The sequence below is a fragment of the Podarcis gaigeae genome, assembly GCF_964106915.1.
Source record: "Podarcis gaigeae genome assembly, chromosome: 17".
Lineage (NCBI taxonomy): Eukaryota > Metazoa > Chordata > Lepidosauria > Squamata > Lacertidae > Podarcis > Podarcis gaigeae.
Genome location: NC_139694.1, coordinates 22,763,205 through 22,781,326, shown reverse-complemented (window position 1 = coordinate 22,781,326; position 18,122 = coordinate 22,763,205). Strand labels below are relative to the sequence as shown.

Here is an 18,122-nt window from a genome sequence, read left to right as displayed (position 1 = left end):
TGGTGTTTCTAAAAATGAATTCCAAATATCATTAAATTTGTCCATGGGAAGTCTACAATTGAAGACAACTTGTTGATGTGAAGTGAGTTTGTACATATCTTCAATGTTTCTTATTCTTTGCATATCTTCTTCTGCATTTTCACAACTTCATTTCCTCCCCTCATATTAGAGAATCTTCTAATAATGTCCCCTTCTACTTTTGATGCTCTTCTGCAGCATATAAATGCTCACGTCTGAAGAGAGGAACAGATCCTGGGAGTCTACCATTCTCAATATTCATACATATTTGTAGGCTATGGAACAACCTTACGCTGTGTGAAATGGAGGTGGCGTTTAATTAAGGGCAAAGGCAGAAAAACCCATAGCCTATTTACAGAAAAGGCAGCTGTATTGTGTGACAGATGAGAAAAATACAAGTTTAACAATGGTGGGGTGAGCAAAGAGCTTTTTTCATGAAAAAATGATCAGGGAATCCCTTTGGCTGAAATTCTGTTAATATTTGTTGCAATTGGTTCATTCATCGACATGACGAACTCAAGACAGTTAACGCCAGTGTTATGCTTTAAAGGACCATGTTGATATCTTTGCACGGAGGTCCATAGGGTGTCAGGGACTAGCAAGACTCCAAAGAGGGTGGGATGGGGGCAGGGGACCAGGGGAGCGACCCAAGAGACCAGTGATTTATGGGGTTTGGTGCCACCCACAAAGCAAATCAGTCTCTTAAGATTAAACCAAGAAAGAGTACAGTGGTACCTTGGGTTACATACACTTCAGGTTACATACGCTTCAGGTTACATACTCCACTAACCCAGAAATAGTACCTCGGGTTAAGAACTTTGCTTCAGGATGAGAACAGAAATTGTGCTCCAAAGGCGTGGCAGCAGCAGGAGGCCCCATTAGCTAAAGTGGTGCTTCAGGTTAAGAACGGACCTCCGGAACGAATTAAGTACTTAACCCGAGGTACCAGTGACCTCTATAAGACTGAATATCAATATACATATCAAGACTTTGAGATTAGACCATTGAAGAAGCCCGGAAAACTATCTTGGGAGTGTGCTACCTGCAAGCCCCAGTTAAAGGGCCTCATTGGGGGCGAACGGCAACCTTTTGATTACTTGGACTGCCAGGGCAAAACAGGTGCAAAACGCCGGCACCCTGTCTATTAACATCAATCTACAACTCTACTAGCATCTCTCAGTATTGTGAATATCACCGAACTTACCTTTTGTTGGTACCTTCATGAACTTATCTAAAAGACTGAGTGAAGCATTTGAAAAATCTATTGAAACCAGACATTATAAGTTCATTTTAGGCTGGGTAGTTCGCAAGTCTTTGTGGCTTTGTTTAATGTTTTGTATTTTTCTCAGAAGGTTGATAAAGTATGTATAATTATTGTTCTGTGTATATTAATAAAAAACGTGTTGTATGAGTTACACTACCCACAAAGCAGAAGCCAGGGCAGTGAGAGGAGGAAGAGTCAGGGGAGTCCAGGACGGAAGAGAGGCACACAGGATGTGGCAGATGAAGAAGAAGCTGTGTGAGCGACAGACGAGTCAGTAAACTCTCCACCTTCCCTTGCCCTGCTGTCTCCTAGAATTAGTAGGGGCTTGAAGCGGGAAGTGTAATGATGATCTCTGTGCAGGAGAGGTTGCAAGCATGCAACTCACCAGGGGAGGTTATAGAAGCTTGCAATGAGGTCTCACTGTTGCTGCAACTACCTTGCAGGGTGCAAATCCGAGGGGAACAGCTGCCAAGTGGCTAGATGCGTGTGCATCCAGAACACCATGGGAGTTGCTGTACACACTTCTTTGGTCCATAAAGACTTAACTCTCAGATGCGTGCCTTCCTTAGCTGGGGAGGTCCAGGGCACAGAGTATGCATGGGTGCTTAAGACACTCTGGGTGCTGATCTGGTCTTGCCTGTCAGGCTTCATGGACTCAGCTCCACACACACACACACACACACACACACAAACACACACACAGCTGGCAGTAGATAAACAGAAGAAAGCGAAGGAGTCTCTTACCAGTTAGAGATTTTAATGATCACAGCAAGAGAACAAAGAATCTCTTTCCTAGGAATGGCGGTGCTCCCAATTCAGGGTTCCACCCACTTCCTACCTAATCACTCACGTCACTACCGCATCTTGTAACCTTGTCCTGTAACCACTGTGCTTTCTGTGCTGCCACCTTATCAGCTCTTCTTGACCTTGGGCTGAGTGGATGAATGCTTTCCAGAGACAGTTTTTTCCAAAAAAAATTTATTGATTTTCCACATTTATCACAAAAACAAACATAACAAAACACACAATAAGGAAAAACACATCACACTACAATAAACTAAACACACACAAAATTGTTTCTTCAAATACCTAATTCTCATTACATTGATAACTGACTTCCTCAAATCCCCTCTAACTGAATTTCATTATGTCACTTGTATAACAGTTCTCCAAATTCATATTTCTAATAATATTGACTCCTTTCATTTACTAGCCTCTTCCCCTTTATTAATATTTTAATCCTTAATATTTACTCTAGCATCTTCTTATTCTACCCATAAGCCTATTTATTAGTTCCAATAATTTTATATTTATCTTATATCACAATATTTAGCTAAATATTCTTTAAATTTCTTCCAGTCCTCTTGTATCTTCTCCTCTTTCTGGTCACGGATTCTTCCAGTCAGGTCAGCCAGCTCCAAAAAGTCCAACATCTTCATCTGCCATTCTTCTATTGTTGGTATTTCTTGCAATTTCCAGTTTTTGGTTAATAAAAGTCTTGCCGCTGTAGTGGCATACAAAAACAGTCTAACATCCTTTTTGGGCAGTTCCAATCCTAGAGCCAGTGAATTTGTTAACTCTCTCTCTCCCAGTGCATCTTCTTCTAGCTGTTCCCCAACCAGTATTTCCCAACTTCTGTCTTCTGAACTATGTCCCTCTGCAAACCACTGTTCCAAATCTATACTATCCCACTGCTCCTGGGAAGATTCAGGATCCTGCTTAGAAGCAGGGAAAAGGGAAGTCTCCTACCATTCCTCCTCAGTGCAGCCCTCCTCAGCACGATCCTTGACATTGCCCCACCTCTTGTGCTGGTGGCTCTTCATCTCTCACATTCAGCTCAGGGCTGCCCAAAAAAAGTAGAGGAGGAAAAGTGTGGAGAGATTCATTCAGTATCCCCCACAGACAACATCAACAAAAATAGATGGAGTCAAAGGAGAATGGGTTGCTACTGCACTGAGACCATATCTCCACAGGCTCTTCTCACATTCGCAGTTTGGCACTTGGGTGTGAACCGAAAATAAGGGCATCATCAACATCAGCAGAAACTTTGTTGTTGTAAAAATCACACTGTGTGTTTTGTCTGCCTTTCTCCTATGTGATGTATTTGCCCACTATTCACCCCATGGTTCTCTCCCTGTCTAACTTGTTGCTACCAGGGAATTAGCCTGGCTTGTACCTGAAGACCACGTAGCTTGTGGAGATAAGTTGAGCTGAATGGTGGAGACCACCTCCCCATCCTGACCCTTCCAGGAAGGAGGAAGAGGAAGACAGTATATATTTACAACAGGGGTTTGAAGGAGGTCACAGCTCAGAGGCAGTTGAGGGGGAAAGTTGGGAAAGCATGAGAAAGCCAGAACAACACCTGGCTGACACATTGTCATTAGAAAGCATTCCAGACCCACCATTTCCCAGAACCCAGCGAGCCTTAAAAGTAGGAGAGCAAAGAGCTCAAAGACAGAGGGCACGTAGCAGCACCTGTAGAAGAGATGATGAGAATGATGAAAGAAGAAGTGAGAAAGACAGGGGGTGGAGATTGACTCGGGACAATGCCTTTATCCAAGAGGCTGGGTTCTATAGCCTCTCTTTGTAAAGATTGGAATAAAAAAAGACGGTAAGAAACTTTTCCTTGTCTTTATACTTTCCTGGGCAACCAGCCAGGAACCACTGACAGCATCCTGACACTGATTCTCTAAAGACAGCTGATTATCTGTGTCTTTAGTGGATTCATTTCCCAGAACAGCAAATAGGAAATTGAAAGAAGTCCCATTTCTTTATGTATGGCTTTCTGTCTTTTTCTGTGGCAGGTTGTTTTCGTGGATGGGTGGCATGATTTGGATAACACCGATTATGACTGCTGGCCCCTGGAGAAACCAGATGAGTATAACATGCTGGATTGTGGTGGTGAGTTCACCTCTTGTTTTCGCAGGATGCAGCCTCTTGGTAATGCAGTAGACTGGAAAGAAATGGAAGTAATCAAGAGGATTCCTAATGCATCTCCAAACTTGTACCTGACTGCAAATCCATGAGTCAGCAGTAACATCTATTTCCAGGCAATTTAAATGGAGGAAAGTAACCAGCATGCTCACAAGAACGTCGGGGGGGGGGGAATGTTTGCCTGGAGTTCAAGTATTCCAAGGAAAATTCAGCCAAGGTGATCCGAACACAAAGAAAAAATTTACAGCAGGGGTCTCCAAGTTTCCCTTGCCTCGGGCCGGTGTCTCAAGCAATGATTGCATGGCAGGCCGGAGGGCAGGGGAACACCCGTCCGTATGCGCATGCACATGCGATTTCCAGTGCACATCCGGGTTGGAGGAGCCTGTGCGCATGCGCACAAGCTATTTCTGGTGCGCCTCCGACCTGGAAGTGGGTCCCCGTGCTGTGCTGAGCCAGTAAGAGTGGGCGGTGGGAGGCAGCGGGGATCACCGCAGGCCGGATAAACAAGTCCCTTGGGCCTTATCTGGCCCCCAGGCTGTAGGTTGGTGACCCCTGATTTACAGCATGGTTATGATCTATTTATTATTGTAACTAAATGTACAGGAGCTTGCATGTGAAATGCCTTTTGTCTTGAAGCCATTGGACAAAATCAGACCAGCTCCGTGCCAACTCCCAGAAGCCCCAACCAGTGCAGCCACTGATCAGGGATGATGGGAGTTTGGCCGGAAAATTCTGAAAGACCATTGGTTCTGTATCCGAGCTCTGGAGCAACAGATTAAAAAAAAAAATGCTCCATCATCTAGGTGACAGACCTTCAAATCCTGCTTTATTAGTTACATGCACAAAATAACCTGTTTAGGCCAATATCATTTGCATAGTACTGTTTGGTTGGTTGGTTGGTTTTGGCTGTGAAGTGTTGAGCTGGCTTTTATTTCTTCAGGCCTGGAGATGGCTTGGGTCCAGAGGCCCCCAGAAAAGGTCATAAGCGGGGAATCCTTTGATGTAATCTATGCAGTCATTGCTTCCGACAGCTTTTACCACTATTCTGTGGAAAATGGGATCCTTTCCCACAGGTGAGTCATTGAATGCAAGGTGTTCCTAGCTGTACTCCTCTTCAAGGTTTGACAAACATTGATAAACCTGTACAACAAAACAGCCTTGACACACCTGCAATTTTTCATATAAGTTCAGCAACCTCTGATTGTTGCAGACTATATTAACATCTGCACTTTTTGTAAATGCTACCACCCAGTGAGACATCTGGGTCACTGGGGGACTCAGTATGTTTTCATTATAGTTCACATACATGAGGGGACAAAAGCACACCTCTGAAAATTTATCTTCTTGAACTTCACTGTAGCTGAACATAAGTACTAGTAAGCTTTTCTCCAATATTCTGCCATAGCAGGTGCTGGAAAGAGAAGCTCCCCTCAGATTAATTCAGGAGTCCCTGTCCCCCCCCCCCCCAGATATATAAAAACAGAAGTTATTGAATTATTTTTTTCACCTCCAAATAAAGGATTGGGCAATATCGCAATCTGGTGTGAATTAGATTGGAATGACATTTCCCCCCAAATTTAATACTTAAATCGCAGTGTTGTTGTTTTTAACTTGATTAAAATTGGGGAGACTCTTCCCTGTTATGATCAAATAAATATTGTCTTAATCTCCTTTCACCGTGATAGGTAGGCATCCTTCTTATCCCTTAAAGAACATCTGGTTGATATTACTTCCTAGCATGCTTCTGCCCTCTTTTGGCTCGTAAGTCAGGGCCGAGCCAAGAGACAAGGGGCCAAGGTCTCAGGTAGCCACTGGCTTTCACACCTCTTCAATATTCCACTACGGTTCTCAGCACGAAATAATTAAATATCAAAATCCTATAGGAATGTGGATTTGGAGAGAGAATATATTTTAAATGGTCTTTAAATAATATGCAGATTTTTTTTGCACAGATTCCCCCAAGAAATCACAGGATTGATGCAGAAACGGCAGGTTTGTGGGTGAAGCTGTGTGAAAGTGACAGAGACCAGATTTGAGCTGTGGATTTGCTAGTCTTTAGGGGGATTTGGAAATTATGGTCTTCCTTACTATACTAACACCAAGATGCAGGGCTGGCCCAGGACGTTGTACTGCTTCTGGCAAAACCAAAAATGCCTACCACCCTGCCTGGCTGCCTCTGCCTACTTCTGCCGCTGCAGCTGCCCCCTGCCACAACTCACTGCCTGGCCACTTCCTCTTCCACCACCCACCGCCTCCTTTGCAGTGGGCACAAAGGAGGAAATTGCAGGCGATGGCAAAGGGTGTGGGCAGGTGTGGAGGAGGCAGCCACAGTGGTGAGTTGTGGCATGGGAGGCCGCCACCTGAGGCGACCTCCTCCCCTTGCCTCATGAGTGGGCTGGCCCTACCAAGATGTCTACATGTCGAATCCTCCGGAAAGACAATCTCTCAAAGGACCTGTTGATGGCATTTTACCATTGTACTGTTGAGAGTGTATTAACTTATGGTCTGTGTGTGTGGTTTGGGAGCTGCACGGTCAGGGGAAAAACAATGCTGTCCAGGGTTGTAAAGACTGCGGAGAGAAATTGGGTGCACTCTTCCCACCTTGGATCAAATCTATGCTTCCAGGTGTCATAAGAAAGCTGCAGAGATAGTGCAGGATAGTACGCACCCCAGAAATGATCTCTTTCAGCTTTTGCCTTCTGGAAGAAGGTACAGGGTTATAAAGAGACTAGGACTAGCTGCCTGAGAAACAGTTTCTACCCAAATGCGATTTTGGTTTTAAATGCATTGTAAGGAGTCTGTATGGGAGTATATTGTATTTAAAAATGGGGTATCAGAGTTTTTAGGGGGCTAACCAGGTGGGGATAGCTGGGATAGCAGGCTTGTTGGTTTTTGAATGTTTGATGTAGATTTTTTCAATTTCGTTGTTCTGTATGGGACAATGACAATAAAGATTATCGTATCGTATTGTATCGTATCGTATCGTATCATATCATATCATATCATATCGCATCATATCAAAATTGATTTCAAAGTAAGTTTTGTCTCTGGATTCTTTTTTTTCTTTTTGTTTAAGTGATGCAATGGCTGCCAAAACATTCTGTGAGGAACAGGAGTGCCCTTCCAACTGGAAAGATGCAAATGGAGAGAACTGCTGTGTCCATCATGCGAACATTCACTCTTGCCCATTGGCCTTCATGGTTAGTACAAACATCAAGGCTCTTGCCATGGCCGCATTGCCTAGCCTGGGGAAACTGATAGGGATTAGGTCCCGGGAAACACCGTTTAATGGAGGCATAGAGCAGGGCTAGAAATTTGCTCAGTGGTTCTTTCCTTTTCCCTCTGTGGGCTATGGCTGAGAGGCACCAGGAACATGCATCTCTAACAGGGAGAACATGCCTAGCACTGTGTTATAAAAGTGGGAGCTGTAAGCCAGGAAGCCCCTCAATTCAAATCTCAGCTCAGCTATGGAAGCAGTGATGACCACCAACTGGGATGGCTTTAAAAGAAGATTGGACACAGGGGTGCCAACTTGAATAATAAAAAATGGGGGGGGGGACACAAGGTAAGCCCTGCCCATATAATCAATCACAATACACACCATTTGACTGGCAATGCCCATCAACTTTGGGGCCTTTGCCTCCTCAAATATTTTATTGGGGGAGAGCGCTGAAAGGACATCGGCCTCTAGGAGTTGGCACCTATGACTGGACCTATTCATGGCAGGCAGTGCCATCAGTGGTTCCTGTCAGGAGTTCAGCCTACACTCGAGTAGGACCCTGGCAGAGACACATGCCCGACTGGCATGTTCCCTCCCTCCTGGTCGATCTTTCGGAGCTTCTAAAGCTTTCTTCATCCCGAACATCACAGCGACCAATGCCAACAGACATCGGCACACTTAGGGATTCGCAGAATCTTTGCAGCTTGCGTGACAGAACCCCAGCAACTCAGCATTTTGGCTAATCTACTTTATTTACATATAAACACACAGAGAGCACTGCAAAACGGCTCCCTCTCTCTCTAGCATCAGACAGCAAAGAAAAAATGAACAAAGGACAATAATCCCATTTCACGGAACACAGTAACACAAACATCCTGTCTCCATCACATCCCACTCTGTGGAGTCAAAAAATATACCGTCATGTGAAAGACAACAATCTTATGACTGCAATCATAGAGCAGGAATTCTAACAGTTACTAACCACAATGGCTATGTTCTGCCTCCGCTGTCAGTTCAGTGTGCCCCTGAACACCAGTTTCTGGGAATCACAGGTGCAGAGAGTGCTGTTGCACTCATGTCCTGCTTGCGGGTGTCAAGGCTTCGGGAAAGCTATTCCTCCCCCAGTTGCAGCAAGAGCAGAGAAACAAGGTGGAGTTCTTTTAATGAGTTTTATTCAATCATGACAGCGAGAGACAAGAGAACGCGACAAGCCCTAACAATGGTGTCACTCCAACTGAGTCCCTCCTCCCTCCTTCCTAGCAACAGCGTCTGCCCTAACGGTGGCTGCTTGTAGTCAAATGTCTCTGATTCCTCTGTTCTTGCACTCTTAACGAACAGAGTTCTGGGAGAAGGGGGGTCAGAAATACTCTCCAGTGATGAGGTGTCAGAGGGCTGCCCTGCTTCTGTCTCCTCCTTCGCCTCCTTCTTCTAACACTGCCCAACTTTTCTGTTCATCTATCTCTGAGCTGTGACTTTCCTCAAACTCCTGCTATAAATCAAGGCTGCATTCCTCTACTCCTGCAGCATCAGGAGAAGGGGAGGGTGACCCCCACTATTCCTCCTCCAATCTCACCTTCTTGAGTCCCTGGCAGTGGGCTTCACAAGAGCATCTTATTGGCCACTGAGAACAAGGTGCTGGACTAGATATAGCAGACTCATCTCATGTTCTTGTGATCTTATGGTTATCTGATCTGAGGGATGTCCCCACTATGCTCTCCACGCTAGACTACTCCCTGAAATAGGGAAATGGTAATATGAGGATCTACTGCACTCTTCTGATCCCTGGCTGCTTTGAGCACTTGAAATGTGCTATATAAATGCAAAGCCCTTTTCTCCGTCTTCTTTAGAAAGGAAAGGGGGAAAGTTATTCTTTGTGAACAAGCTTTTCCGGCTCTCCCTGCTTTTCGTTCTGAGGATGGGAAGGTTTTTTGCGAGTTAACCAAAAGGACACCGTTCTAGCCATCGGTTATTAAAGTTTCATTTTGGTGCAGATATTTTATGCTTCCCTGCTTAGATGGAACTGAATATGAAGGCTAAGAGGAATGTGGCTTTGTGATACAGAACACTCTTATATTGAGATAACTCTGTTCGGCTAAGTACAAGCTATTTATACACCCTGGTGTCTTTTGCACGATTCTTTCCTTTCATACTTTTACCTTTGCTTGCAGGAGCCATCTGCATTTTGGTATAACACAAATGGAGAGAAGTACATGGGGCTATCTGACATTAGCCACCAGAAATAAGCCATCCTTCCCCTACCCCCCACCCCCGCTAAAACCTTAAGTCTTTTGTATTGTATATTTTAGCACAATATAGTGAACATAATCCTTGTTGGTTACAGCTGGCTGGGAAATGAGAATCTTTGAAAATACTTACTCAAAATAGACTTTGTCCCCACCCCATACAAAAATCTGTGGAAGAGCTGTCAGAACATGTTAAACATCAAAGAAAATAAGCTGCAGAGAATCCTCTGTAAAGGAAGTATATGGGCAAAATTCCCTTCTTATACGCCTTTTACTGAAGGAAATCTAGAGGAGCTTCCACTGCAAAGATGGCCATTTACACATCATCAAAAAAGAGAACAAAGAGTAACGCAGATTTGCATGGATTTTTCATCTGCTAAATTAATTTGTAGGTGCAGAGGCAAATTCAGAAATAATCACTGCATATTATTTAATAATACAATGCAGCTTATCGTATTGATGAAGACTGAGATGAGGTGGCCTCTGTAACTGCTTAGTCTGCTGTCCAAGTCCCTGTTCTTTCCTTCTTCTGGTTCTGTATGTTTAAATTAGACTTCAGGGGCAGATTTAAGGCAGTGCAAGTGGTGTGGTTGCACCAGGTGCACAGCCAAGGAGGATGCCTTCTCAAAGCACTTGCTCAGCTTCAGGAAGGAGGTGTGAGGGCTCTGACAGTGTGATAGAGTCTTTCTGCCTCCTTCCCAAAGCTGGCCAAGTGTTTACTGGACTTTGGGAGGAGGGCTCTAGGATTCTGCCAGAGCCCTTCACCTCCTTCCCAAAGCCTGGCTTAAGCTGGAGCCACGAGGGCTGAGGAGAGGGCATCAAATGGCCTTCCACAGGGTGGCATATTGCCAAGGTCCACCCCTGTAGACTTGGACCAGGCAGCCCTTCAAACAGAGCAGGGGTGGGAAAACTTTGGCCATCCAGATGTTTCTGAACTACAACTCCCATGATCCCTAGCCATTGGGGCTGATGGAGTTGCAGTTCTGCAAGCAAAACAATCTAAGGCTGTCAACGGATGACCCATAGAGAGCTTTCTGGGGGATAAAAGGGTCTCTCACCATTGAGCTAAAATGACAATGTCATGTTTAAAATGTCAGGGCGGAACAGAAGCTTACCAAAATTTTAGTTCTGACCGTGAAATTTTAACTTTTCCATTGAGCCATCCGGAGGGGGGGGGGGTTGGATTTTGAATTTGAAACTTTGAAATATTCATGGGCAATTTGAATGGGGAATTCTACGATAACTTGATTTTGCAACCATGTGGTCTAACTTCAGTAACCTTTAAAGCCCAAAATGACCTGGGTGTAGGATAGCTTATGTAATAACAACTGTACAGTAGATCCCTATTTGCCACCTTTTCCATATGATTTGCTCATGCTGGGAGACATTGCCATGGCTTATCCAAACTTAGGCTGGTGGTTTTGAGGAGAAGGACTTTCTGTGTAGTGGTACCCACTGTTTAGAACTTCTCCTAAGGGAAGCTTGCTATGTCTCTTCTCCTTTATCCTTCAGGAGGCTAGCTGAAGTGTTTTTATTCTAGAGGGCTATGGGGCCAGTTGATGTTTGATATTATTGTACTGTGTTTTAAATCAGGGATAGCCAATATGGTACCCTCTAGAGATATTGAGGACAACAGCTCCCATCATCTCTGTCCATTGGCCATACTGACAGGGGATGATGGGAATTGTAGTCCAAAACATCTGGAGAATACCCCTTGGCTACTCCTCTTATGAAGTATTCTTATGTCTTGGTATGGTGTTTTCTTATTTTGTAAACAGCTTTTTGCATTCTGTAAAGTTGAAACATACCACAACTGGCAATACTAAAACTAAAATAATTTAAGCTTTCAAGAGCACTGAAACTCATGGTCCTAGAGGTTAAGTGAGATGCAAAATTGGAAATCACAGGAAATTACAAATAAAAATGGCAGGTACTTAAAACATTTCATCTGACATGCAAGAATACTAAATGTACCCAAAAGGGCTGAAAAAATGAAGCCTAACTGCATAATTCACTTTAAGTTATCGGGGCGTTATCCAGAATTGCACTAAGGCTGATTATATATTCCCCTTTCTTAACCAGAGAATGTGACATTTAAATTCATTTCCAACTAAAGTTTACTGTTACATGAACTTCTAAAAGAATATTTACATGACTCTGAAGCTGTATTGTTTAATTTAATCTGCTTGACAAAAGGGGAAAGGTGGCATTTGTGGACCATGGATCCCAGACGATGGCCAAATATTCACCCACACCAAGTCTACTGCGGGCAAAATGACACAGAGAAACTGGACTGCCAAGGTAAATAAGGTTTAATCCTCCTCACGGACTCTGTTTCACTCTCTTTTGGACTGCTGGGCAAAAGCCTGAATTATCTATTATTCCCCTTTGCCAGCCTGGTGCCCTCCAGATAGCTTGGACTACAACTCTTGTGCTGGTTGCAGCTGATGGGAGTTGTAGTCAAAAACTTCTGGCCTCGGTAGGCCACAGTGGGAATTTGGCTAGCTTAGCAGCTGCTCAGGACATTATGCCCTCTCTTTTTTAATCGTTGCACCAAGAAGAACTGACCACATTTATGCCTCAAGAGCTCCAGGCTACCTTTAAGCAATTGTTGCACTGAATGAATATTCATTACATCTAAAGTAAAAATGGCCAAGTATCAGCCTAGTATTGTGATTATGGAACAACATGGGGTTAAAAAACCCCCACCTAAGTTGACTCTGGGTTTGATGTAGCAATATATATATATATATATATATATATATGCTTTCGTAGATTTTCACGGGTACAGGAATGCAGGTTTTGGTGTCCTCGGGTGTCTTCCCGTGTATATATATATATATATATAGGAGAACCTGTAGATTTCCAGATGTTGTTCGACTCCAAATCCCATCATCTCTAGTTAGCATGGTCAGTGGTTTGGTATGATGGGATATGGAGTCCAAAAACATCTGTAGGGTCACGAATTCCCCATCCTCAGTGTACATCATGCAGCTATTAGGGCAGCTTGACTTAATGTGGGCAGTGGCTTTCTGAATTAGTGAACTCTTTAAAGTCCTTTCACAGGAATTATTGAAAAGCACAGTGGAATAGGGCACTGTGATGTTGCTGAAAATGTTCAAGAAAAGGGCTCCCCCTTTCACTTAGCTAGATCCAGGTTCATTTAGTTATTCAATATTTCTTCACACAGCATTCAGAATACACGACTCAAGATGTTGTGATAGCCTCTAGCTTAAAAGGAAATTCGACAAATTCGAAGAGAGTAGGCTATTAGTTATGATAGATCAGTCGAATCTACATAGCGTGTCTGGAATACTGTGTCCAGTTCTGGGTGCTGCAATTTAGGAAGGAAATTGATAAGCTGGTTGTGTGCAGAAGGAGACGATCAAGGTTCTGGAAACCAAGCCTTATGTGGAACATAAGTTGAAGAAGTTTGGTATGTTTAGCCTGGAAAAGAGAGACTGAGATGAGATATGATAGGTAAAGTTAAAGGGACCCCTGACCATTAGGTCCAGTCGTGACTGACTCTGGGGTTGCGGCGCTCATCTCGCTTTATTGGCTGAGGAAGCCGGCGTACAGCTTCCAGGTCATGTGGCCAACATGACTAAGCCGCTTCTGGTGAACCAGAGCAGCGCACAGAAATGCCGTTTACCTTCCCAATGGAGCGGTACCTATTTATCTACTTGCACTTTGATGTGCTTTCAAACTGCTAGGTTGGCAGGAACAGGGACCGAGCAATGGGAGCTCACCCTGTCATGGGGTTTCGAACCACCGACCTTCTGATCGGCAAGTCCTAGGCTCTGTGGTTTAACCCACAGCGCCACCCGCGGCCCATGAGATATGATAGTCATCTTCAAATATCTAAAGGGGTTGTCACATGGAGATTGTCACAACGGCTTCAAGTTTCCAGAAAGGAGATTCCGACTAAACAGCAGGAAGGACTGTCTGACAGTAGGAGCGGTTTGACAGCGAACAGTCTCTCTTGAGAGGTTGTGGCCACCCAACCTCTCTTAAAAACCTCCAAGAAAGAAGAGTCAATGTTTTGAAGCAGAGGTTGGATAGCCATCTGTAATGGATGCTTTAGCTGAGATCCCTGTATTGCCAGGGGTTGGACTCGATAACCCATATGGTCCCTTCCAACCCTACGATTCTTTGATTCTATGACTATCTGCAGACTATCACTGCAGATAACAAATGCTGGGGATGAACAGGGGGAAGGTGACCATCTCCACAGCCCTCCTCGGGAGACTGCAGAGGCATCTGGGTGGCCAATGACAATCTGGACTAGAATGGTTCTCACTGATCTCATTGGGTTGCCATTCTTCTCTTTCTCTTCCTCCATCTTGCTTGCCTTGCAGGTAGTCCTGGTGCATGTGGGCATGACCTCTCTCATTGCACACATCAGAGTTGGGAGAATGCAGGCTGCTTTGGAAGCCCAAACCATGGTCCTCCCAGCAGTAGGTATGCTACAAAACAGTGGAGGTGGTGAGTGAAAGCGTTCAGAGAATGCTTGCGCTTCTGCTGCTAGGAAGACCGAGGGACCTTAACATTCATTAGAATTTAATGCATCATTTCCCACATCACTGGGAATCTTATTTGTCCTTGCTTGTGCAATGACTGACAATTGTACAAAAGATCCATTGTGTCATGGCATTGATCGCCAATGCCAGAACCATTGGTCTCAGGCAGCGCAAGTCATGCTGGATGTTGGGATGTCAACTTCCCCTCTTGACTGAAGAGCCTCGGACATCTGTCAGTAAAGACACATTTTGATTGAAGTCCTGTTTTTAAAGAGGGTAATAATAATAATTTATTATTTATACACCGCCCATCTGGCTGGGTTTTCCCAGCCACTCTGGGCAGCTCCCAACAGAATATTAAAACCACTATAAAACATCAAACATAAAAAACTTCCCTAAACAGGGCTGCCTTCAGATGTCTTCTAAAAGTCAGATAGTTGTTTATTTCCTTGACATCTGATGGGAGGGCGTTCCACAAGGCAGGCGCCACTATAGAGAAGGCCCTCTGCCTAGTTCCTTTTAGCTTCACTTCTCACAGTGAAGGAACCGCCAGAAGGCCCTCGGTGCTGGACCTCAGAGTCCAGACTGAATGATGGGGGTGGAGACACTCCTTCAGGTATACTGGGCCAAGGAGGGACCCTCTTCCCTTTGATCACGCTTAGCCACAAAGGAATATCCTGGTGCCGTGCTATTGTATTATTAACTCCAAAACCTCTTTCTTTTTGTGCTCAGTCTGTGGGGATGACATCTGTGAGGATGACGAGGGCTGTTCCACGTGCCCGGCTGACTGTGGTGAATGTCCGTTGGCAACAGACATCAGGATCGCAATTGCCTTACCAATATGTCTGGTCTGCACTGGCTTTTTTCTGACAGTCGTGGTACGCGTTAAGTAGAACTTCACTGCCACTCAGCTGCTCTCCTCCATGCTTTCCCCTCTCCCTTGTCTGGTCCCTCTTACTTAATCTTCATTTTATAATGCAACGCAGCATAAACACAAGTTCTACTTCTTTGCTGCCCTCTTGGGTGTACCTGGATGAGAAGCAGCCATCGCTGGCTCTGCCTCACCTGGGGAGACACATTCCAAAATAGGCAGTTGTTACCTCTTGAGTGTGCCTCCTAGGAGATTTTCTGACAGCTGAGGACACTTCCTTCTCTCTGCTTTGTGAAGTTGCAGAAGGGGACTCGGCGTGGATAATGTTTGCCTCAGATTCTGTCTGTAGGCATTTTTTTCTAGCTGGTAGGAGATAACTGAAGAGAACTGACTCTCAGTCCGCTCAGTCTTTCAGATAAACAGTATGGGGGAGGATAAAAAGTAAATGTTTCTTTTGCCCCTCCCCCACTCAAAATGATGGTGATTATGTGAAGCACCGATGGTGCAATAACCTGTTGTGTGAATTTTACCAATGTCAGGAATTCAAGAGAAACCAGTCTAAGTCTCTGCTTATAGATTTCTGAAATATTAAGTACGGTAGTATGTACAACAACAACAATTTATTTATACCCCACCCATCTGGCTGGGTTTCCTCAGCCACTCTGGGTAGCTCCCAACAGAATATTAAAAACACGATAAAACATCAAGCATTAAAAACTTCTCTAAATGGGGCTGCCTTCAGATGTCAGATAGTTGTTTATTTCCTTGACATCTGATGAGAGGGCATTCCAGAGGGCGGGCACCGCAACCGAGAAAGCCCTCTGCCTGGTTCCCTGTAACCTCCCTTCTCACAGGGAGGGAACTGCCAGAAGTCCCTCAGAGCTGGAACTCAGTGTCTGGGCTGAACGATATGGGTGGAGACGCTCCTTCAGGTATCCTTCAGGTATCCTTCAAGCCATTAAGGACCGCCTCTCCACATGTAAATATTGGTAAAACCTATTTGGTGTTTCGCAACTTTCTGACTAGTTGCAGGACCTTAGCCAGACCTAGCAGAGTAAACGCAGAATCCACGGAAGCAATTGGCGACTTGGCTGCAGACAGGATAGACGAAGCAGGAACCAGGAACTTGCAGTAAGGTGTTAATTATATACAGTGGACTATTTACAGGAACAGAACACGGATCTTTAGCTTGCTCTCTCATACACAACTCACAACTCCTACACTGACACACAGAACTCTGAACTAACACATTCCAGTTAGTAGACCATTAATTATCACTCCCTTGAGAGCGCTTGACCAATCAGGGAGCTGTCTCCATGCCTCTGTTATCACCAAGCAGACTTACTCCTTCAGATTGCCTTCTGGCTGTCTGCCAAACTTTAATCGACTCTGTGTGAGTAGCTGCACGTACACAGTTTCCCAACAGTAAACTGTCACAGACTCTGCCTTCATGCTCTGAGGCCCTTCTTTGTGTTCCTCCTTCATGTGAGGTCCAAAGGGTGTCAACATGAGAATGGGCCTTTTCTGTGGTGGCCCCCCTTTTTCTGAATGCTCTCCCCAGGGAGGTTCACCTGGCGCCTTCATTACACATCTTTAGTCACCAGGTGAAAACATTCCTCTTCAACCAGGTCTTGGGCTGATTAATATTGTACAGCCTTTTAAATGTGTCTGTGGGAAGGTGGGGGGGTGTTGTTTTGCTCTTTTCATGCTTTTATCCTGTATTTTATTCTGTGAACCGCCCTGAGAGCATATGATGAAGATCTTATGATGAAGAGCCTAGGGGTGAATTTGCCCTTTCATGCTTTCTTTAGTGGTTCCAGTACCAAAAGCAAAAAATGTTTTGGGATGAAAGCTGGATCATAGACTTCAGCTGCATCAAACAAGGTCTGTAAGTATTAGTATCATTAGTATCATCATTATCATCTCATAGAAATGACTCAAAGCAACTTAAACACACACAGCAGAAATACTAAAGCCAGTTACAATAAATACCGTATTTTTCCGTGCATTAGAAGAGCTTTTTTGACTCAAAAATCATGTCAAAAAACTGGGGTCATCCTATACATGAAAAATATGGTGCTATGAATAAAAACCTAATAGTTTCTTGTATTAATTAGAATAGGAAAGAATAGGAAAGATCTTTACACATGAGAGCAATACTTTCTGCACTCAGAAATGCAAAATGAAATGGAGTGTGTAAAATTTAACCCTATACTGTAAGAAAATGACATAGGGAAAAGCCCTATGAGATCAGACAAAGGGCCCATTCTGTCGCACAGGGCACAGGGGCCAAGGGGACCTTGCCTCCTTCCCAAGCCTAGTAAGTGCTGGGTTTTGGGAAGGAGGTGTGAGGGATCTGACAGGTCCTGGAGCCCTCCTTCCTCCTTCCCAAAGCCTTGTTAGCACTTGCCCAACTTTGGGAAGGAGGCTTGTGGGCTCTAGGAACGTGCCAGAGCCTCAGGCCTCTTTCCCAAAGCCTGGTGTCTCCCTTACCCGGTTTTGGGAAGGTGGCTTTTTTTGAAGTGAGGGTAGCGAAATCTCAGCTAAGAAGCTCAAATCATATATATGACTGACACCCTTCTTTGGAAATTAAACCAATGTCCACACTTCAACTTTACTTGCAGTAACTTATAGATGAATTAAAACATAATATTTACAGTCACATGCTTCTCCAAGCATGGGCTTACAGTCTCTTCTTTTAACTTCCAAACAACTGTATTTTTTCTCCCTTTCCAGAGCTCAGCACTCAGCCTTCTGTATCTCAGTTAGGCCATGCCTTGCAGCTCCTATGGAAGATTTCCAGTTTTACCTTCTCCTGCATCTTTGCTCCCTTTCCTTCAAGCAAAGAAGCACTCCAACACTCCATTCAACTTAGCAGTGTTCACAGTGGATTCTATAACAAATTCATCTTGCTTCCCATAAAATGGAGTTTCTCTTTCACTAGATACCTCCCACATGAGCAACACTAGCCAATCACACAAGAGCTACTTCAGAACTCTCTAGAATTCAGTTACCAACCAATCAAATTTAAATACATAGTAAAGCATGCAAG

General features: G+C 44.4%; 1 protein-coding gene across 1 annotated transcript in view; it reads left to right on the top strand.

Annotated features, from left to right (window-relative positions):
* Nucleotides 1-3,768: 3,768 nt before the first annotated feature.
* LOC310835439 (atrial natriuretic peptide receptor 1-like) overlaps nucleotides 3,769-18,122 on the top strand; it is a gene marked incomplete at its 5' end in the record, with an annotated part of 51,003 nt that continues 36,649 nt past the window's right edge. The window contains 8 exons of the mRNA XM_083720070.1: nucleotides 3,769-3,792; nucleotides 4,087-4,183; nucleotides 5,157-5,289; nucleotides 7,293-7,416; nucleotides 11,876-11,980; nucleotides 14,038-14,140; nucleotides 14,932-15,077; nucleotides 16,882-16,954. Coding sequence (XP_083576196.1) covers nucleotides 3,769-3,792; nucleotides 4,087-4,183; nucleotides 5,157-5,289; nucleotides 7,293-7,416; nucleotides 11,876-11,980; nucleotides 14,038-14,140; nucleotides 14,932-15,077; nucleotides 16,882-16,954 — 805 coding nt within the window. The remainder of the gene's footprint in view (nucleotides 3,793-4,086; nucleotides 4,184-5,156; nucleotides 5,290-7,292; nucleotides 7,417-11,875; nucleotides 11,981-14,037; nucleotides 14,141-14,931; nucleotides 15,078-16,881; nucleotides 16,955-18,122) is intronic.